Source organism: Camarhynchus parvulus, chromosome 1 (genome assembly GCF_901933205.1).
Source record: "Camarhynchus parvulus chromosome 1, STF_HiC, whole genome shotgun sequence".
Classification (NCBI taxonomy): domain Eukaryota; kingdom Metazoa; phylum Chordata; class Aves; order Passeriformes; family Thraupidae; genus Camarhynchus; species Camarhynchus parvulus.
Genome location: NC_044571.1, coordinates 110,896,666 through 110,919,185, shown reverse-complemented (window position 1 = coordinate 110,919,185; position 22,520 = coordinate 110,896,666). Strand labels below are relative to the sequence as shown.

The following is a 22,520-nucleotide window of genomic DNA, read 5'->3' as shown; positions in this document are numbered from 1 at the left end:
AAATGCTTCTGTCTTCTAATTAGTATCACCTAAGTCTTGTTTCAGTTTTATGCCCACACACATGCCCTCCTGACTGGAGTCATCCTTCCTGTCATGGTTACTTGTGCAGAGTCCTTGGTAAGTTTGAATCAGGTTTTAAGATTTATTGATCTGGCCTTGTCCATTCTGTGGTATGTTCTTTGATTTAATTTAATGACCATAAAGCATTCAGGCATGTTGGCATGAAGGGTGCACTGGAAAGAAATAAGTGATTGATTGATTGATTGATTGATTGATTGATTGATTATGTAGAGACAATGTCCTCTTCACAGTTAACAATGAAGCTAGTTTTCTATTACACACATTTGTGTCTTCCTGGGCACACAGATCTTAACTAAAAGTAAACCAGTCTACCTGCAGATATGAATCAGATGTGGAAGCAGTTATGCTCTTGTGTAAGGATTAAAATTGTCTGTTTTAAAGATACATGCAAATAAAAATGAAATGCAATCCAGAGGGGAAGGTTCAAAGCACAAACAGGATGTCCCTTCTCCAGCTCTCTAAGACAGTTTTCACATCACCACACTTGGATAGTCCTGGGAAGAACTGAATTCATATTGTTGCCTGCTTTTATAAGTCACAAATAATGTTTTCTCTTTATATCTGTGTGTGTTTTTGTGTGTGTGTGCACCCTGTGGCAGAGGTACAGCAGTCACATGAAAACACCAAGCTCAGAAGCAACTGAGTGGTTGTAACAGGAGGATAGCTAGAAACAACATGAAATCAGCTCCTGAATATGTTGAAATGTACCAAAGAACAAAAGGCAGCCTAAGCAAAAAAAAAAAAAAAAAAAAAAAAAAAAAAAAAACCCAAACAAACCAGAAAACAACAAAACCAACCACAATGACAGGGTGCTCATTCAAGCAGATTATGCTGGTATTGGCAATACACAAGCTAAATACATGCACTTTGAACCTTTTTCAATTTATTACATGAACTACAGGGTGACAAATATTATTGGCATTTAAATTATTACTTCTGGGCAAATAAGTTAGAACCTTGCTGAAATGACTGGGGCAATTCACACACCATTTAGACCTATGCTCTCACCTCTCTAGAGAACAGTTTATTTGTTACACATACTTCCCATTCTGGAAGTTTTCTTCACAATTAGAACAGCAGCCAGAGATCAGATCCACTTTCATTTTTCTACATGACAAGTGAAATTCCAGAGAATAGGTAGGTAGCTCTCAAAGAGATTTTGCAGGATTACATGAGTATGCAGTGTCTGTCTCCAAGCCCTAGACTATATTAATCACATGCTTTCAGTACCTTTGTTGGATTGTCTATAAATTTAAAAAGGTCATGGATATTGTGTTTTCACATTATAATGTCTATATTGAATGTATTCCAGCTACACCCTTTAAGGAAAGGCAGGCAATGCAACATAACCTCCCCAAATAAAACTTTTTGTCTCATAATTCACCTAGCTCTCCACCACAGCTAATGTGTAAGCATTTCTCAAGGAGCTGTAAAGGAAGGAAATGGTGCTAAACTCCTTTTAAAATTATCCAGTCTAAGCTAGTGCTGCATGCAATAAATCACATTGTCCTGAAATTCCTAGATGGGGGAAATGGGCCATGGCCCCACAGCTATCAGTATTACAATGCAAAATGCAGCTCTTACAGTAGGAATAACATATTTCTGGCACATTTCCACTTCTTTCAAACTTGCTTGTACCACACTGAATTCCCAATCCAGCACCGATGTAATTTTATCATCGGTGTCCCACTAAAGTCTCTCACTCTTTCCATTTCTCTCGGTCCCCTTCACATTTCTCACAGACTTGTAACTCCTTTATATCTCCTTTCTTCCCACAGATGTTGCCTCCTAACCTTTTCCCAGACATTGATACATCTAAACAAATTAATATTTTGCATTGGCCTCTTTGGTTTATATTTGTATCTTCCTGTCTCTGACCACTGTAGGTTCCCTTCTCAATTTGCCTATTGTCTTCAGATCTCTTTTTGGAACATTTATCTCCTAGCTCTCTGACTTTCATCACTTTCTTATTTCTTACTTCAAGCAGATCAACATCAAATGGGTTTCTCTCTCATCTATCCTGCCTTAACTTCTTTGCTTCCCACATCCTCTGAGTTTCTACCTTGTTCAAAGGACATTAAGGAAACAGAGCAGTAGAAATGGGAGGATGGCTGTGGAAAAATGCAGAAGGACTTAATGTGACAGAGAGATTGAGAACTAAGATGGCAGATGAAATTCAAGGCTAATAAATGTAAAACATTACAAATAAGAAAACTTAACATATAAAATTATGATCTCGCAGCTGACCATTGCCATCCAACAAGATTTGGTGTATAAAATAAATAGTTCTACGAAAACATCACTCTGGTACTCAGCAACAGCCAAAAGAACATGCAGACTGTTAGCAGTCAATAGGGAAGGAACAGAAAAGAGAAAAAAAAGGTCAGTATGCCATAGGATAAATCCCTGCCACACCTGCACCCTGGATACTGCGTGAGGATTTGGTCCCTCATCTCAAACATGACAAAACAGAACCAGAAAAGGTTCAGAGAAGAATGGCCAGGACAATGAAGAGACACGGGGCAGCCCCTATATGAGGAATAGGTAATTCAGGTGAAAAACCAGAGAATTAAGGATGGGACAGAATGACTGAAGTGGGGGGGAAAAATCTCATGGGACATGTAGATACTAAACAGACACTAGACTGGCATTGAAGGCTAGTGGGCAGAGGGATCAGAACAGGCAGAAAGAAGATGGCTTAGCATTTTGTGTGCAGTAACTTGTGGGACTTCTTGCTACAAGAGGTCACAGAGGCTAGTGGGTGCGAGGCTATAGTGGTTATAGCTCAAAAATTACTAGGCACTTACATAGAAGGAAAACCTATTAAGGGCTATTAAATACAAAAATATCACACCTGGCTTAGGAAGGCCTTGAGTTGCAAATGATTAGAAGCTGGAAGATCATGCTGGGGAAATAACACTTTTATCACTGTATATATTCTTCCCTAGGTATTCGCTGTTGTTCTCTATCAGAGACAGGATATTGAGCCAGATGGACCTTTGGTCTGACCCCATACAGCCTTTCTTATGTTCTTGTGTTTATATTCTTAACTGACTGTATGAATGCTCCTTTCACTTTCACCTTCCACTATACAATGCCAAAAAACCCCTCCTCCCTACAGCAGCAAACGGAGAGGGAAAAAAATATCAGTCCCAGCACATCTTTGCTGAAAAATCCTTCCTAGATAAATTTGGGTACTTATTTACTCTTTTAATCTACTGTCAGACTGGTGTCATTGCTGAAAAACCATTCACTCTGCAGCTCTGGTCACCTGAAACAATCTGTGCAGACCTCTCCCCTTTCAGCAATTCCTTATCTCCTTCTAAATTCTCATCTTAAAACCTGACTCTCTAGCCTGCCTTCAACCCCTCCATTTCTGTCTCTCCTGGTTATTGGTCTTATGACTGAATGCTTTAATATTTTCACCATGCAAGGTCTTTATGTCACTGTTTCATGTAATTTATACCTGTGAGCTGGAGCCTTTCCCATCTTGCTTTCAAGCACTGGCCATATACTGCATGGAGTCCAAAATGATCCCCACCCCCTTATTGCTTTGGGGGTTTGGCTTTATTAACAAGGATATAAGCAATAAGAAAATAAAGTTCAGCTATTTCTAAGGCCTCTCCCTCATGGCTGCTCAGCCAGCATCTTAGATGGCCTCTCCCCAGCAAACCATTTTTATCTCCCTTTTACACAAGTGAACTAATAAGCCACCTACCTCAATGAGTCAGCAGAACCCACTTAACCCTTTCTCACAAGGGTCAAAACTCGCTATCAGGATGGTCTGGCTCAGACTTGTTACAGAACCATATTCTGCCCCTTGGTCTTGAATAATTTATCTGTGCAGCAGACCTAGATTAGCGTTTAAATCAAAATGCTGCCCAAACAAAGGCTGTGCTGTACAGTGCAAAATGAAACCAATTACTACATCATCTACTGCTCGTCTTTTACAGCGCGAGATGCCCCCTGCAGTACTGCAGAGGACAGGCTTGTCTGCTGGGAACATCCAGCACAGGAAGCAGGAGAGGGATTTTTCAGAGGGAATCGGCCTTTGATAAAAAAGTAAATTCAGTGCCAGAAGGTATTGCACACTTCCACTTTGATCCATCAAAACTTAAGACCTTTTCTAGGATGAAATTAAAGCAAGCTCCAAATATGTCTATGCAGAGCTGTTTTCTGTGGAGCAACTTTACCAGGGATGAAGGAAAGAGGAAAATGCCTATCATAACATGCACTGCAGAAATTCAATATAAATTCTCAGAATGTGGCTCAAGGCCTGAAATTTCACTACTTTAAAAATAACAACTCACAGAAATATACAGAAACAAGGGATGCATTGTATAATATATTATTTTATAGTAGACGAGCATTATAAACCATGGAGCATCTCTGCATGCCTGAAACATTAGCACAAGCATGTTCCTTATGTATTTCAGAAATGTAATCTGAGTTTACTAAAAAAAAAAAAACAAAACCCCAAAACAACCCACACAAGTAAGTGATTTCTCTTATTTTTTCTACCTTTGTTACTGGTTAATCACCTGATTGTGAGACTCCATTCACCTGACAATAAGTAGCTATCATTTACCCCAGTCCTGGCTGTCAGAAAGAATCATCTTTATCTTCAGAGAAGCAGGGATAATGTCTGATCAGTGAGTTATAGTTGAGAGAAATGATTCTAAGTTTAGGAAAATTGCCAGCTGCACTTTGTTATCAGTAACCATTATTTAGATAGCATTGCTGATGTGCGTAGCGCCATACAGACAGGGACAAAGAGCAGGCCCTTGCCCTGTGGAGCTTGCTGTCTGTATTACACAATTAAAATAGGGAGAGATACTAGCATAATGGTAATGGTGAGCTCTAAGCATCACAGTGGGAGGGAGAAGAGATTACAAGAAAAAGACAAACTTCCTGTGAGAGAGCCTACTGCATCATCCCTCCATTGTTGTTTTAGATTCAGCTCTGCCAGAGGGCTTTGTTGGTTCAAAATACAGTCTGCACAGAAGAAGGAACTGATAATTCCTGAGCCAAAGTCAGTAGAAACTGGCCTATGTGCTTATAAGAGAGAGGTGGAGGATGTTGACTGGTGAGGGTTGGGTGCTGTGGTGTAGAAAGACACACAAGTGATGCTATGGCAAGCTGGTGGGTCGTGTCACACAAGCTCACAAGGCTCTGCAGGGCATGGAAAGACCCGAGGCTCTTAGCCTGGAGTACTCAGTTACCATGGAGGCTGGGCTTCTTCCTGTGTAGCTCAGGATACAAAAAACACTTTAACTGTAAGATACCATTTGACCCTACCCCCGCCTCCTAAAAACAAGCTTCCAGGTGCCACCTTCACAGACACACAGTTTCTCCTTAGGTGCACGATACCTTACACCTATGGTCTAATTAAACAGTTTTATTATGAGGTCAGTTTGTGTATTGCTCTTTTCTTTCAAGGCAATCATGTTGAAAATTAATTTGGTTATAAACACAAAAACACCAATTTAGCTGAGCTACATACATAAACCAAAGTGAAGTCAATACTCAGAAACCCAGCCTACACTAACACTAATCCTAACTCTATCTCTTTAACTACATCAAAAAAAGATTTTTGGATGGCTGCTTGTATTACTGTGTTTTTCCTTTGTTGACCTGAAGTTATTGGGAGGAACCAACCATACTGGAGCAGAGATGACCCTATCTAATGGAAAATAATTAATACATTCATTACTGCACTTAACTTCTGAACAGAAGGCATCTTCTTTTTTTGCTTCTGCTACTTAGTAAAGTAAAACAGACCATGTATTCCCCTGAACTGTCTTACTTCTCTAGACATTCGTAAGGCTGGTGCAGAAAATGGAGCCTACCTGGTAATATCTTCTCAGTCGTATAAAGTAAAACTGATTAAGAGAAAAACATTCTTTAAGTTCCTAGAAAAGGCTGTTGGCTTCTTCCATTTATGATCAAAAAGATCCTAGAAAAAACATGTCCAGTCTTTAACAACACTAGGAAATTGAAATAACCAAAATGGGATATGATTGGTCTTTTTTTGACTTGAGGTGTCACCGTTACCTGCTTTTGCTGCTGAAACATCGTCTGGCTCCTAATGGCTTCTAACATTGCGTTCCTACCTACATTGATCATTTAATACCAGCATCTTCTTTCTGACAAACCACAAACACTTGCAGAACTTGACCTCTTCCCTTCATCGCTTTTGATTAAGAAGAGAACTATCTGCAGGAAATGCCCTACAAACCACAAAGGATTATCAAAAATATAATGATGAGTGAGTGATTCAGGGACTCTATGGCTCTGCTTGTGCTCCTGTAGTCTGATCTTGGTCACTCTTCCCTTCTCCGCTGGAGCTTTGCTGTAGTTTCTTCTAGTCGGCTTCTCCAAGCAGCAATAATGGCATCATCATCCATCTCTTCTTCCTCTTCTTTACGTGTGCTTCGCCTGTACTGAGAGACCTGCCTAGATGCAAACCTTTCTTCACTTTGCTCCACTTTTGCCTCCTTCTTTCCATCCTCTTCAGACTTTGAAAAGCTTTGGGTGAACTTTCTCTTTGCTCCACACTCTGACACGTCTGACCTGGCCTCCTCTTCACATGCCTCCACGTGATGAGCTCTAACTCGGCTCTGTGTAGATGGTTCAGGGGATTCAGAGTCAAAGGGTGGTTCAGGTGACTGGCTGAAAACATGCAGATCTGGGCTGCTTCCTCTGGAACTTGTCTCACTGACCCTGGACCTTGTGAACTTGTACATCTTTTTGTCCTCTTTTGCAGAAGCAGAGGAAAATCTTGACATGGTTCTCAGTGAATCTCCTGTTGACTCATAGGAAGAACAGCTATCTAGCTCTTTTCTTTGGGATCTGCAGAATCTGTAACTGGATGTCTCAGAATCCATCTGTCTAACTCTGGATGATCTATATTTCTCTCTAGCTTTCTCAGTCTGATCATAATATGATGGTGGTTCTCTTTCTGCTTTCAGGCCATTGAGCCACTTGGTAATATCAGTATCTACCTCTGACTTTGGTGCACCTGAGGTTGCAGGTTGACTGGACAGATCAAAGACTGCATCAGTTCTGTCAAAATCTGCTTGCAAGGTACGCCTGTGGCTGTTTGTTGTACTCTCTCTGTCATCTTCTGTTTCATCTTCCTCTGCTTTGGTCACCTTTTTTTTAAATAAAGTGCTGCGTTTATTGTCTCTGATCACCTTTTCAATTTGGTAGTCTGACATTTTTTCTCTCATTTCCATTTGCATCTCCTTCTCCTTCCTCCTGAGTTTCTTTAGGTCAACATCATCAGCAAAGAGGCTGTACAGTGGTTTGCTTGTCTGGGTCATCTTCATGTTTGAAGCAGTCCCTTCTGTCCTTGCGCTCACGGAGGTGTTGCAGGACAGCACAGACTGAGACTCAGCCCTGCGCAGGTCCTGCTGGTGGAGCTGAAAGGCAGTGAGGGATGAGCCACTCTGAGCACTGAGAAGAGAAACTTTGTCATCATCTGCTCGCCTGCCAAGGTCTCCAGACAGGGAGGCCATGGCGGACGATGGACGGGACAGCATCAGGATCTCATTCTGCTTTTGAGCAATGGTTTCACTGACCACGTTAGCGATCCAGTTCTGAATGCTTGCCATGGATATTGTGTCACCTGGGCCAACTGGGAGATTGGGAAGGGGTATATTTGGCATCTGCGTTGCTCCAGTACAACTCCTGGCCTGTGACAAAGATGAATGATTTGTCTGCATGCTCAGGGCAGAAGCTGCATCATCAGCACCGCTTGCAGAAGGCGCTGAAGACCAGAAAGCTGACAGGGGAATACTCCCACTCATTGTACTCTCTGTCTCCCAGCTGCACATGGACTGGCTTTCTTCTAAAATTTTCTTTGAACGTTCAAGGAGCTCTACACGCCTCTGCCTCTTTTTAGCTGAAGCAGAATCCTCAGTTTTGGCAAATTCCACAAATTCTTCCTTGCTGCTTTCACTGCCCACCTTCTTCTGCCGCTTCATTTTCCAAGCCTGGTAAGCAGTCAGATCAATATCTGACAAACTCTTCCCTTCTGTTTCCTCCTGACCTGCCTGGCTGCCATCCTCTGCTGGAGATGGTGCAGATGATGGTTCTAAATCCTTCTTGTGAAAGCCAAACTGGATCCTCTTGACCTTCCACCTTTCTAGAGGAGTCAACTTGTCCTTGTTCTTTTGGCAGAAATTGTAGAAGGAGCTACAGGAGGAGTCTGAAAACACACTCTCCTCATCCACATCCCTCTCCTTTCTTCCCGTTTCTGGGGATTGTCTTTCCCCACAGGTTTTATTCCTAGAATGATACCTCTGAGCAGCTTCTTTCTCAATCTCCAGAAGCCTCTGATTCCACATGTCCCAGGTGCTCTCAGAAGACACAGAGTCTGTGCGGCTCCTCCTCATCCTGCTAAAGCTACTGGCTTCCAGCTGCTTTTTTAGGGTTCGGATCTCAAAACTGCTCACGCTCTCAACATCACTGAATTCACCTGATGGGTAAGGTCTTCCTCCCATGCTGCATTCACCATCCTCCTCCCTGGCTGTACCTGCCATCTGGTATTTCTCATTTCTGCGCTGCCAGTCGTGGATCCTCCGTTCCACATCCTCATCAGATTGCTCCTCTTCCTGATCCAGATGCTTTGGAGATGTTCTTCTTTCATAGTGAACTCCTGCTTCCTTTACAGATAGGCCTTGTTTTTTCCTCCATTCCTCATACAATTGTTCCTCTTCCTCCTCAGTGATCAGGGTGGAGTGTTTGGAAACCCAGCTAGTTTTTTCCACTGATGAAGAGCTCATAAAACTACCCAGAATGCTGCTGGTGTCTTCTTCTTCTACTGTGATGGAGTGGGCTTTGGCTCCCTTGATGCTCCCTGAGTCCCCAGCTCCAGACAGCTGTGAAGAAGTCCCTGCAGAGGGAAGAGGACTTTGGCTTGGAGTCACGTCCTCATCTCCAGAACGCTCCAGCTCTCGCTCCTCCAAGAGCTGCTCATTGAGCTCCCGCAGCTGCTTCAGGAAACCGTCGTTGGGGTAGATGGCACGCTTCTTCCTCAGGGTCATCAGAGCCTCCAGAACGGTCATGTGGTGGTAGATCATCAGGTAGGCAGCCACCAGCACAGCTGAGCGGCTGATCCCCATCTCACTGCTGACAAGGATTCTGCCTACAGACAGCGAATATGAAAGGCATCAGCTATTTCCAATAGCAGACAGGATGCTCTGGTATGTAGCACAAAAGCATTCTCTGCATAGTGTTAAAAACTACACCAATTATATGTTTCAGAGACTGAAACCAACACTAAATATTCACTAGCTTTACCTTAATAAAAATATGGATATATATGAATAAAAAGCACATTTTTTTAGTTTTTGAGTTTTAGTCTCAAAAACTGTGGGCAGGCACATTTCCAAACAATCTAAATAGTATTTGTATTTTCGCCTACACACTTCACTTACTCAAATAGTCAAAAAGCTTCTAATATGTATTAGAAAGGCAAGTGAGATATTCTTGACTTGCTGGTTGACAGAGGGTCAGACATTTAAGCTTTCCATGCTTTTTTCTCAATATGTAAAAAATGAGATATTAGCATTAGCCTCCGTGAAGGTAATGGGAAGATAAGCATGTAACTTATTTTTTCTATAAGGGACATTATAGGACTTAAATAACAATTTTATATTAATTTAATAGTATTTTTGCCAGAATCTGGATGAGTTTTGCAAGGTACCCTCAGACACTTACATTGAAGACTGGCTGGAGGCCAAAGTCCTGTTATGTCCTACAAGAACAGAACCAAGTAACTATCAGAAAAGAGCTGATTTTGATGCTGACAAACTGATCCAGGTGCTTCAAACTACTGGGACCACTGTCCTGCACCAGTAACTGTATGGCAAGAATCAAAAGTGAGGATCTGCTTTATTTTATAGCATTTACTACCTCTTGCAGAAAACCAAGCTTTGGCACAGACAAATTGTTTGGGGTTTAAGTTACTTGTATGGCAAATTACAGCTAAGAAAAGCTTGTAAATATGGAGAGAGTGTAAATGAGGCTTTGCTAGCTTGCAAACAACTGAAATTACTGCTTCTAAATGTGTGATAAACTCCAGTTTAATCAATCTGTTTGCACTGAAACTTAATGAAGCCAATTTAAGCATCATCTTTCTAACTGCTGATATGTTACCACAAGAGGTTTAGCTAATGAACCTCTTCCTCCAATCTTGAAATCTCTTTAATACCTTAGCATCAAAAGTCTTGGTTGCTTTCCAAGTGTTTTACCAGCCAGCTAAGCCAACCTAACAGCTCACCAAGAGGGGGAGATTCCTTCCTTTCATTTCTTCCAAGGCTCATCTGCCTTGGTGCATCCTCCTCGTGTTGTTGAGCTATTAAAACTGGCTCAACATTCCTTGCATGCTAACAAAACTTTACACTTTTCTTACTGTCACTACTGCTAGGAGGTAATCTGTTGCCTCTCTAGAGAAATGAGATTAATTGACAATTTATATGAAGAATATCAGTGATATCAGAGACCCTGGTGCTTCTTTCGATACTGAACTGCAAAAAGATATTTCTAACTGTCCACTGAATTTGCAACAAAATGACCAGTGTGCACTGGAGGTCCACAGAATAACAATTGCCATGGAACTGAAGTGCAGCAAATCTGACAGCAGCCTGGATGTAGACACCCAGAGGTTCAACTCAGCCACTTGGGTTGTTCTAGTAAATCAGCCTGCTTTATGGCATCATAGCGAAACTGAAACATGCAGAGCACAGGAATATACCTATCTCTATTTATATAGTATTATAGACTATCAATATTTTTAAAAAATGTATTAGAGCAGGGATTCTACTCTTTGCTATAGTCAGTTTTTTTCAAATCAGCTGCAAGAGCTGACTTGCAGCCACTTTGAACCTGAAGCCATGGGGCTGCTGGGCTGCCTCCCCTTACCAGTTTGCTCCCTCCTGTTTTGAATGAGACTGGGCAGAAACAGGCAGGAGATGTTCACTGTCATGCAGAGGGCAAAGGCTCTGCCTTCTACCCCATTACAAACGTGGCGTATCAGCTGTTTATCAGAGTAAGGTTTCTCCCTGTTAATTCCCAAGCAACCTGGAATCACTTCAATCTTCTCCTCTTACCTCTGTAAGTCAGCAGGGCTTCATCAAGGAACTCGGCAGCTGGGCGGAAGTGTTTGGAGATATCTGTATCTGGAAAATCATCCACTTCAATGCCCAGGTACTGGATATTGAGACCATTGTAGAAACTTGCTCCTGTGTAGACACCTGTGCCATGAGCTGCATTCAGGACATGGGTGATCCCCAGTCTCTTCAAACGGCTTTTGTTCACTGCAACGCTTCTGCAGAAAAGGAAAAAACATGTTAGATATCAGTGCCCCTATTTTAGGAGGGAAAAGAGCTGCATGCTACAAGGTCTACGTAACTCCCAGTCCATGTAACTCATTCAGCATGAGGCACCACTCAGACCTCAATGTCCTTTCTACAGAGTTCTACAGGTATCTCTTTCCAATACTCACTGTGAAAAGAAAACAAGAAGCATGCATTCACCTGTAGAGCCATATGCTCTGCTTCCATTCCAGCTTGGTCTAAAACTCATACTGCTATCCTAGGATCAGGCCATGTACTTACTTATCAATTTTTACTACTCCATAATTGATGCTTGACTCTATATCCCCTTCTAATTCTGTCTGATCACTTACACAGGTATCTCATATAGCTGAACCATGGTACAGGAGACCTAATCATGTTTACTTGCCATTTGCTTTGGCATTACCTTTTAAACTCCCTTTTACATACCAAAGACTTTAGTTCCAATTTTAGGGCCAAATTCCAATCAGAACAGTGGAATTTGGGCTTATTTGTCTTTTCCTCTCCTAAGCTGTTGAAGCATCTAAACAGCATAGGAAAGCTGCTGATTCTATTCCAGAAGTATTTACTTTCCAGTGCATAGAGATTTCTGTGAGCACAGTCTGAAAAACACTTTAGGGCTCTCTAGGGATGAAAGGTATTAGATGCATGTAATACATGTTATGCCTTCAGTGGTTCCATTTGACCCTTTACTGGGAATCTCGTGCAGCTTGATGACAGAAGCCGACACTCACTTTTCTGCTATGAAGACATTAGGCCAGACTTCATCCACAGCGTCCCTGGGGGTCTCCAGCCTGTCCTTCATGAGTGCCCTCTGCAAGTCCATCACACACGGCGTGTTAAACAAGCTGGTGTCATCAATCTTCTCCTTAACTCGGTTGTACAGGTCTTCCACCATCAGCTGCTGCGCAGACTCCAACATCCTGGGACACACCGAGTCCACCCTGACGTTCTTTGTCTTCAGCTCTGGAATAAACTGACATTGTAACTAAAAGCACACAAGAACAATGCAAATGTATGAGCTATCATTACTTGTGCCTGGGACAAGCCTTGTGGCTTTTCTTCCCCAGAAATATCACCCTGCTCTGTCTGCAATGTGGGCAGGTACGTGTTCACCTAGGAACTGCCTCAGGGTAATCAGCAATGAGAAGGGCACATTGCACTCAGCCCCACGCTGGCCAAAGGCCTGGGAGTTAAGAGCACCCTTATTCCAGGCCCAGAAGAGGGGAAGTGGAGAGGGAGCTGCTGGGCTCTTCTCCCTGGTACCCAGTGATCAGACATGTGGGAATGGTTCAAAGCTGAGCTGGGGAGATTCAGACTGGACATTGAGAGGCACTTTCTCTCTGAGAGGGTGGTCAAACACCAGAACAGGCTTCCTAGGGAGGTGGTTAATGCCCTATCCTTGACAGTGTTTAAGAGATGTTAGACAGTGCCTTAATAATATGATTTAACTTTTGGTCAGCCCTGATAGTTGGACTTAGATGATCACATATGTCCTTTAAACTGAAATACTCCATTTTGTTCTGTTCTATTCCATTCTAGTCTAATTTAGTTTGTTGCAGCAAGCAACCAGCACTCAAACTTTTCCCCTGCAGTACACAATTCTGCCACAGATTCATTGCACAGCTTCAAAGGAAGTCACCAAACCTTTCTGTAAGTTGTTCTTTCTTTCTCTACTTCAGATGGAGTTTTCTCATAAGGGCTTTTTTATCATTTAGGATCTGTAGGTGAGAAAGGCAAAGCAAGTGCAGCTTCAGGTCTCTGTAACTTGCATAGTCTCTTACCTTCACTGATGATTTGTTTGGCAGCCACAGCAGATGACAGATGGATTGGCTCCATGAAGATGCTCTCTGTGTCAGTGTCTGATATCACTGAATACCTGCCAAGCAACCACACTGCCAGTTAGGCAAATGCCCTTCACTGGGATCCCATCCCCACGACTTCAGCCCTCTTCACCCATTCCAGAGAGGAACAGCAGGGAACTGGAGCAGGGAGGATTCTTTGATTGTAGAAGGAAAGTCCCAGCTCTTCTCCCACGTCTCATTCCCACCCCGATCTCTAGCAGGGCACTACAGGCTTCAAAGATGCCTTGGCATCCAGTGTTTGCAGGATGCAGACAGGTCCCATGGGGAGAAGTTGCAGTGGGCTGGGAGTGCAATCAAACTGCCTGGTGGAGGAGTTTATGGGTAGAGAACATCAGTGTCTGTTTTGAGACTGGGAGGGGGATGGATCACAAGAAATAGCCTCACAAGTAACTCCCACTTAGACAGACAGACATAAACATGGCTCTAACTAGAATTTATTGAGTAATTCAAAACAGATTGTGCTAGAAAACTGTTGGGTTTTCTTTCTGCCAGTTAATTGCCTGCAAGCATCCTTTGAGTTACCACAAGCTGCAGTGCAAGCACTGAGATTGAAGCCCATGAATCTCTCCCTCAGTACTTTGTACCTTGAGCACTTCAGAGCATGAACCTGTGATCAGTCTCTCCACTCATTCAGTATTATGTAACTGTGGGTCAGAAACCACCATGACACCCACGAACACCTTCGAAGTGTTATTTGACATAGTGTAATCAGTTTTTGTTAAGCAAAAAAGGCCACAACCTTAAAAACAAGTATATTTCCCTCTGGGTCCACCTATACAGTCCAAGAAGATTCAGTCTCTCAGACCATCTTAAGAAAATATTTTACAGAGCTTTTTCCCTGATCTACACCCTCTACACTGCCTTCCAAATAGATGGTACAAATCACAAGGACAAGTTTGCTGCCATCACAGACGCTCTCTGGCAATGCAAGGCTTGCAGACTTGCAAGACACTGTTTGTTTTTGTTTAATTAAAGCAGGAGAGGGAGGGTGATTAACATGCAGTCAGGGTGCAGCAGTGTCTGGAGAGCTGAACTGCTTTCAGGCTCCAGAATCAAAACAGAGGGCACAGCCATCGGAAACCACTTAACAAGCTCATCCAGGTCATTTAGTTGAGTTCCAGCACTTGTCAACCGTGACTGCAAGTAATCCTTTTCTAGTTCTTCAGAAGAGTTTATGAGATGAGCAAGGGGAGTCTCAGTCTCATTTACAGGAGCTGACACAAATTTGCAGCTGTGCCCTGCCTTCGATTCCTCTTGCTGTAAAGGCTGCCTCCAAGCTCAATAAAAAGGTAGCAGTTGGCAATAATCTGCCACCACAGGCTCAACACATTTTACCTGTAGCTGCCCTGAGCCTCTGTGAAACACAGATCTGCCCAAGCCTGGGTCTTTCAAGGACCCCCTTCTGGCTGGGAAGGATCTTGACATTTTCATCACTGTGTTTTGCCACTGACAGCAAGAAAAAAGGGACAAAAAAAGGAGAAGGGAAGGGAAGGGAAGGGAAGGGAAGGGAAGGGAAGGGAAGGGAAGGGAAGGGAAGGGAAGGGAAGGGAAGGGAAGGGAAGGGAAGGGAAGGGAAGGGAAGGGAAGGGAAGGGAAGGGAAGGGAAGGGAAGGGAAGGGAAGGGAAGGGAAGGGAAGGGAAGGGAATAAATTGGAGAGATGTTTCTGTTCGTTTTGAGCAGTAGGAGAGAGCTCAATACATAATTTACAATACATAATTTTACTTTATGTGAGCTCAGTGATCTTCCTAAACAATTTTGAAATACATGTTGTTAAATGAAATAAGTACTCAATTTTTCTGCAATGTCCCACAGTCAGCAGGAAACATTTCATAACCTCCTACTTGTTGAGGGACACTGGGGAAGGTTCTTTTCAAACTCTATCCCTGCTCCTTGCTTTCAGCTAAAGCATCTCAAAGGTTACAGAAAGCCCTGCAGAGCATTTTGCTTTAGGAAAAGAGAACAAAGGGGTGCATTTTTCTTTGTATTAGGAGAAAACACATCTAATCATGCTTGTTTTGCTTGAGGTAACTCAATTTCTGCTTGTGCTGTGACAGCCTCCTGTTCAGTGCCTGAAGCCTGTAGCTAAAGTTGGTTCTGAATCAAACCCAAATCCCAAGACCTTTGGTCTTTCTGTGACTGGCAAAGCCTAATATCAACATTCAATAAATCCACAAGTCCTTATAATGGACATAAAGATGAAGCTGAATTTGTGAAGAGTTGAAATTGGATCAGAAATTTCAGCATAGGGGTATGAGAGGGTGAGACAGGGAAGAGGGACACCAGCAGCCCATAGTAATCCTTCCTGCAGTTTATCCCTGCTGTGCACTCTCCAGCAGGGTGGATTAATTAGTGCAGGAGTCCTGTCTCTGCAGGCTCTGTCTGAACTGGCACACTGACCCCACTTCAGGGAGGGCAGGGAATCCCCGGGCTCAGCTTGGCCCAAGGGCCAGGGTGGAGGAGAGGAAGGAAGGAAGGAAGGAAGGAAGGGAAGCAGGGAAGGGCAGCAGTTCCCACGTGCTGCCAGGAGCCGTGGCAGCGCCTGGGGACTCACCGGCTGGGCGAGGGGCTGCGCAGGTAATGGGCCTGCACGGCCTTCACGTCCGGGCCCTCCTCCTCCTCCTCCTGGGGCACCGCCGGCTCGCTGTCCGAATCTCTGCCGCTGGCCATGGCGGCTGCTGGGGATCCGCTACAAGGAGCAGGGCAGCAGGGAGAGCCATTACACAGGGCTGCACAGGGGGCCAGAACCTGGCTCTGGGGCACAAGTGGCAGGGGGGTACAGCAGAAGTGTTCCACACTCTGCTCCTGTGAGGAGCCCTTTCCACAAGGGCTGTGCTGGCTCCTCTTCCAGGGCACCTGCCATTCCCAAGGCCTCATGCAGCTCCCTGGCTGCTGCCCAGCGAGCGCCAATGCTCTTCTGCCTGTGAGTAAGGGTGCTGGAAGGCCAGGAAGGAAGGGGTGGCAGGGCAGAAACTCTATACTCGCCTGACCGACCGCACGAGGTGGCTGGAAGGAGTTGTACACAGCCAGAGCCGGGCTGGAAAGGAGGCACAGGGGCAAGAAACATGAGACCTCATGTCCCCAAAATGAAATGCTCCTAAAGCTTAAGGCCAAAGGAGCTTGAAGGCTTGGGACTTTGTCCTTGTAATCCTTTGTGTGGAGGCTGCCATTCTCACACTGGGTGTGGGAGAGCGAGGGCACAGCTCAGTTAGGAAGGTGGAAACACAGCAGCCAACACTTGCCCTGGCCCGGGCAGAGGGAGCCTTGCCTCAGTGCCACAGGAGGCAGCTGGGCTCAGGCCGGAGGATGGCGGCCGCATGGTCACTCACAGGCAGCGAGCAGGGAGAAGGGTGAGCAAGGAAAGGGAACTTACCCCTGTGCCTGATGGCTCCACTGGGGGTCCCTGCTGGCAGCACGGCAAAGGAGTCCTCTGAAGACAGCAAGGAGCGCTACTGGGGGGGAAAGCAACCAGCTGCCCCCCTCTTACTCTCTCTACTGCTTCTTCATCGAGGGGCAGGACAACTGTTGGCACCAAACCTTTATCAGCTTTCTAAATATAGCTGTCCTGACACTGGCTGCTGGATTGCACGGGAAGGAATTCAGTGCCTCACAGACAGCAGCTGGTCAAGCACTTAACTCCTTCCCTGCTGTGGGCTGGATGGTTTCTCAGTTGCAGGAAAGAGTCCAAAGGCAGTGAGGCTGGATCTCTGCCTGCAGAGAGCCTCCAGGCAAGGGGGATCCCACCAGGCACAAACTGAAATGCAGGTATGACCTCTGATATCCTTGGGAAATGCAGTGCAGGCTGAACCCACTCCAACCTAACGGAAAGTAAGCTACCTGTCAACTACCTGGACTTCTGTATTGACTTTGGCATGGTCCCACACAACATTCTTACCTCTAATTTGGAGAGAGGTGGATTTGATTTATGGACTATTTGATGGATAAAGAAGTAGCTGGATGGGATCCAAATACAGTCAATGGCTCAGCACCCCAAAGGATATTGTCAACAAGTGGTGTCCCTCAGGATCCTGCACCAGGACCAGTACTGCTCAGTATCTTTAATAATGACACAGACAGTGAGACTGAGTCACACTCAGGAATTCCTCAGAGGACACCAGGCTGAGTGGTGCCCTGGATTCAGTAGGGGCAGGGATGCCATACAGAGGAGAACTGGGCCCATGTGAACCTCACTAAATTCAGGGCCACGTGCAAGATCCCACATCTGGATTGGGGCAGTCCTCAATATCAGTACAGGCTGGGCATGAATGGATCCAGAGCAGCCAGGAGGAGAGGGATTTGAGAGTATTGGTGGATGAACAATTGGATGTGACCCAGCTGCGCCTGCAGCCCATAATGCCAACCACATGCATCAGAAGTGTGACCTGCAGGTCAGGGGAGGGGTTTGTTCCACTCTGCTCCTGTGAAACCCCACCTGGAGTACAACATTCAGCTCTGGAGCCCCTAGCACAAAACACAGACCCCTTGGACAATGTCCACAGGAGGGCTAAAAGCTGATCAGAAGGCTGGAACACTTCTATGGAGAAAGGCTGAGAGAGTCAGGTCTGTTCATCCTGGAGAAGGTTCTAGGGAGACTTTATTGCAGCCTTTCTATACTTAAAGGGGATTTTATAACAAAGAGGGAGAGAGACATTTTCCCAGGGCCTGTAGTGATAGAACAAAGGCAATGAATTTAAACTAAGAAGGTAGATTTACATTAAATAAAAGGAAGAAATTCTTCATGAGGATGGTGAGGCACTGGAACAGATTGCCCAGACAAGTTGTGGATGCCCCATCCCTCCAGTGTCCAAGGCCAGGTTGGGTGGGGTTTTGAGAAACCTGGTCTGGTGAAAAATGTTCCTGCTTGTGGATGATCTTTAAAGGTCCCTTCAGGCCCAAATGATTCTGTGGTTCTATGGTTGTAAGATCAGCTGATTTTTGTTCTTAGAAGAGCTAGGACTGAGCCACACTGTGTCTTCTCCAATGTCTTTTCAAAAAGGAAGCCTCTAGTTCCCAACTCCTGACCCCCCAGGAAAGCTCATGGGCCAGGCTGGCCCAGGACAGAACCAGATGAAAGTCTGAGTGTTGTTTATCTGTACTGGGGGCTCCAGTTGTGAGTTATGCAAAAACATCCTGCTGTTGATTCTCCTGGCAAACACACAAGCAAACCAGAAAGGAAGTGGAAAATGAAACTCACCTACCTCATACCACAGATACCTTTGGTGCTGTATCATGCTGGGCCTGCACACCTCCTTTCTTCTTGCTTGAGCGCTGCCTCCCCACGTGGGGAAGGGAGCTGTGTCTGTAGGGATGCCACATCATGGCAAGGAAGAGCTGTGACACAGCCACTCAAGCCTTGGTGTGCCCACAGCCCACACTTGTGCTAATGCAGGTACAGGGGTGAGCGAGCAGGGAAAGGAGAAGGTGGTACACTGAATCTCGGGTGTCACAGCAAGGGGAGGAAGGAATGGCTGACGGGGGCTTGAAGAGATCCCAACAGTTTCATGCACAAAAAGAGGATGAATTGTGTTGATCCTGCAGATGCCTCCTCTGGGCAATGCAACTTCTGGCTGCTTCTGCAATGCAATGACCATGTGTTCTTGTTAATTACTGCTAATTGTGGCAAGAAGTGGTCTCCAGATATTTGCTTACAGAGTGCCTTATATTGGAGAACAAAGCTTCCAAAGGACCTAAATGTTGTGTGAGCACATATACCATTGGCATCCAATAAAAACAGATGCTTTTAAAAGTCACTGAGCTGTGTCTGAGAATCCTGTTTGTGAATCTTTAGGGTACAAGTGCAGCCAAGGATGGTGAAGGCCCTGCCATGCCCACTGCAACCCTTCAGATGCAGAGATGGTGAGAGGACCCTGTAGGTTACAGACTTGTGGAGAACACTCAGAGCAGGCAGCCTAGTAGCTCCTCCTCACTGCTGGCTGTTGGGTTTTGGGTTCAAGGTGATCATAGAGAGCAGAGGCAGAGGCAAGGATGACTTTGCTAATGACTGTTTGCACATGCAAACATAGGGAAAAGAGCTGTAAGTGGTTGGGTATCTGTCATTGATGATTAAGGTATTCACTCACAGATGAACCCGAACTGAACACAAACAGGTGCTGTCCTCTGAAGAGGGAAAGGTGGGATCTTGATGTTCCTCCTTCTCTTTACTCTCTTTACAGGAGTTACAAAGATTTATAGTGCTAGCACACTGCTACCTGTGCATATTCCTCACTGGCTTTCACAGGCAGGCCTTATCAGAGCATGTACTTTTGGCAACTCAATGAAGTCACCCTGGTTTTATACTGAAGCTTTTCATGTCAATGGCAGTTTTATTTAAATAACATAATAATATCTCCTAAAAATCCTATATATCAGCAAAAGGATTCCCCAGAGCTGCAGCCATCTGCAAAAATAATACTTCAATGGTTTGCATTGCCCACAGGTGAGGGATGAAGAAGCTGATATACAAAGCTTTGGCAGTGTGGCTGGTACCAGTGGCAGCTCTTTTACTGTGGTGCCAATGCTTGTGAGCTTTGGGAGCTCATGCTAGAGAGGGAAAGAAAATCAACCTAGAAACAAATATAAAATCTCTTCAAATTGCCCACATTAAAGCAGTCTGCTCCTGAGACTCCTGATAAGAGTTGTCAGGGAAAAGTGACAGGAAAAAAATGCCTAAATACCTTTCCCAATCTAGGCTTAAATAACTAAAAAAAGTTATAAATATAGAGCATCTAAAACAAGCATCTTAGTATCAGATTTCTGTAAGTATCAGGTGCTGAAACATATACCTAGGAAACCAGTCTCAGCCAAGTCTCCAAAACAACAGAATATAATCCATCTCAGTGCCAACTTATTTACCTGTGATGCATCAGAGTGGCTGACAGAGGCAGGGTAAAAATCTCCCCAGCAGTGAATCACTTTCACACCAACATGAGATGAGGCAGTCTCTGTGACTACTCACTCCACCATATTTTCCTGTCTGCCTGGCTGTGCAAAAGGTGAGACCCATCATGTTGTGAGACCACAGATTCTTGGAATGGATGACAAGTATTGATGCCTAAGAGGTACCATTTAGATTTCTCTCTTACCCCAACTGATTGGGATTACTGATTTTTACAAGACAGAAAGAACTTCCCATCTTTAAGATTGCTGTCAGTCCATCAAATTCAACTGAAATCAGTCAAGTGGGTTTTGAAGTTACTGGGAGAACTAAGAAGAAAGGAAAGAGAGGTTGTAAAAATGATCCTGTGAAGAGGATAACAGCAAGCTGACCAAATTGGTTATAGTCTCTGCACTTTACTAACTTCCTTTGGTTATGTGAAGCTGTTATGTGAAGAAGTGAGAATTAACACTGGAAGTATGGGCAGATGGTGCACAGTGATAGCATTTCTGTCACTACCTCTGTTCATCAGACTCAAAATATTAAATGGGAGCAAAATCACAAGTGGAAGCTGGAGTAAAGATCCTGCATGTCTCTGGAGGATGTGGGATGAAGTCAAAAAGATCTTTAAGTCTTTAAGGGAGGTAAACATTTAAGAAACTCCTACTTGTGAGGAACCTCATCCTTGTGGGCTCCAAAGACAAGAGACTACTGACCTTGCTCCAGCTTTGTTTACATCTTAAGTAATTTACAGTTAACATTTTGAGGTTAGTTAACAAGCTGGTTTTGGAAAATGTCTCCCCTTCTCTTTGCAGGGTCCTTGCCATCTCGTGCAGTTGGTCAAAGATGAGACACAACAGGATGAATTTTCCCACCAGCTGTCCTCTTTTGGAAGATTACTGAAGAATAAAGTTTCTGTATTTTATGTGCTTTATTTTGCTCTGTGCTAACAGTCTAAAGAGAACTGAGGTTATGCATCAAGCACAGAAGTACAGATAGATGGTCCTTTCTATCAGAAGGATTGGATTTCCAGTCACTCCTGAGTTTCATTGTCTTGGAGGTATTTTGAACAACTGCCATACAGACCAAAAAGCAAATCTTCAGCGTGGCTTCTGGCAGATTTACCACACAAGCCTGAGGTCAGTACAAGGGCAAGATCTGCTTTACTGCACTAAAAACAGCTATCCAGTGTCAACAACTACTTTTGAGGAAGCCTCCTTCAAAATCCTCAACAAAGTTCATCAATAATATACTGCATTATACAACTAATTTCATCTCAAAATGATGTCTAAGAACATGATGTCTCCATCTAGATGCCTGAAATGATCACTCACACCCTAGAAGTGACTTTGTCCCTCAAATGGCTAGAATCAGAGCATAGATGACTATCCCACATGGACACATCCCTCGCTGCCTAGTGGCAGTGAAGTGTTTAGAAGACACACTGCCCTCAGTTAAATGTCATGTCAGATGTTTGCCTTGGCTGCCATCAGTCCCCCTTTTACTCTTCAGTCAATTATAGCAGTGGTTATTTGTGACTCCCAAGTGCCCATCCAGAGCAGGTGAGCAGTGCTGGCTGTGCAGTGCCCGTGCCTCGACAGACCCATCACCAGAGTGCTGCAAGCCACAGGCTGGGTGATCTGTCCAGCCTTCTGCACAGACAGGGAGCAGCACCTTTGGTACCCATGCCTGTTGTGCAAGCCACACGCTGGGCAGTGAACAGTGAGCATCAGAGAGTAAGAACCTGGCTGAGATGCATCTCACTTATATTTACATAACCCATTAGTCATCCAACTGCCATAAACTATGTCTTTGTATGAGTATTTAGAGTAAATGGAGTTAGGCCCCTCAGGTCCTTAAAGCCTGGACATGGGCTGCTGCCTGCATTGTGAAACTCTTTAATACCTTTCTAACTCTGTTCCTTAATAAATATTTGAGAAAATGAGGTTTATCCTCCGCTAGTTGCCTGTCATCACATGCATGACTTCAGCTGCACTGCACACTCCACCCCCAGTCCCGCCACACCCTTCCCTTGCTCCGTGCACCTGCGTGTTGGGAGAAACAGGGAAAGGCCGTTTAACTGTGGGAGAAAGTTCACAACTGGGGAAGGAGCTCCCAAGTTTACAGAGAGCAGCAAGCGATGTCAAAGCCTACTGGTGATGTGGCTTGTCATTCTGGCTGGGAGGGGAGGGGCAGGCTGGGGCAGAAGCACTTTTAAAAGAGACTGAGGAAGTGAACCTGCGATGCCACTGCAAAGCAGCCCTTCAGGGAAAGCTAATTACTTACCCAGCCTCCTGGAGATTACAAGGAAGAGCACCTTGAGGTGAAACAAAGGAGAG

General features: G+C 44.5%; 1 protein-coding gene across 1 annotated transcript; it reads right to left on the bottom strand.

The window, feature by feature from the left end:
• Positions 1-6,013: 6,013 nt before the first annotated feature.
• Positions 6,014-16,813, bottom strand: DUSP27 (dual specificity phosphatase 27, atypical). The gene is made up of 6 exons (XM_030950499.1): positions 16,681-16,813; positions 15,862-15,996; positions 13,229-13,323; positions 12,179-12,410; positions 11,199-11,416; positions 6,014-9,232 (listed from the first exon to the last, which is right to left on the bottom strand). The coding sequence occupies exons 2-6, from the start codon at positions 15,975-15,977 to the stop codon at positions 6,405-6,407; spliced, it is 3,489 nt and encodes a 1,162-aa protein (XP_030806359.1). The 5' UTR covers positions 15,978-15,996; positions 16,681-16,813; the 3' UTR covers positions 6,014-6,404.
• Between the last annotated feature and the right edge of the window lie 5,707 nt (positions 16,814-22,520).

What these genes read in the sequence shown, in the direction of transcription:
- DUSP27 (XM_030950499.1), bottom strand. Translation starts at nt 15,977, where the DNA reads ATGGCCAGCGGCAGAGATTCGGACAGCGAGCCGGCGGTGCCCCAGGAG. An exon ending in CAAACAAATCATCAGTGAAG is followed by an intron (nt 12,411 to 13,228) that starts GTAAGAGACTAT and finishes AGTTTATTCCAG; the next exon opens with AGCTGAAGACAAAGAACGTC. An exon ending in AGCCCTGCTGACTTACAGAG is followed by an intron (nt 9,233 to 11,198) that starts GTAAGAGGAGAA and finishes CGCTGTCTGTAG; the next exon opens with GCAGAATCCTTGTCAGCAGT.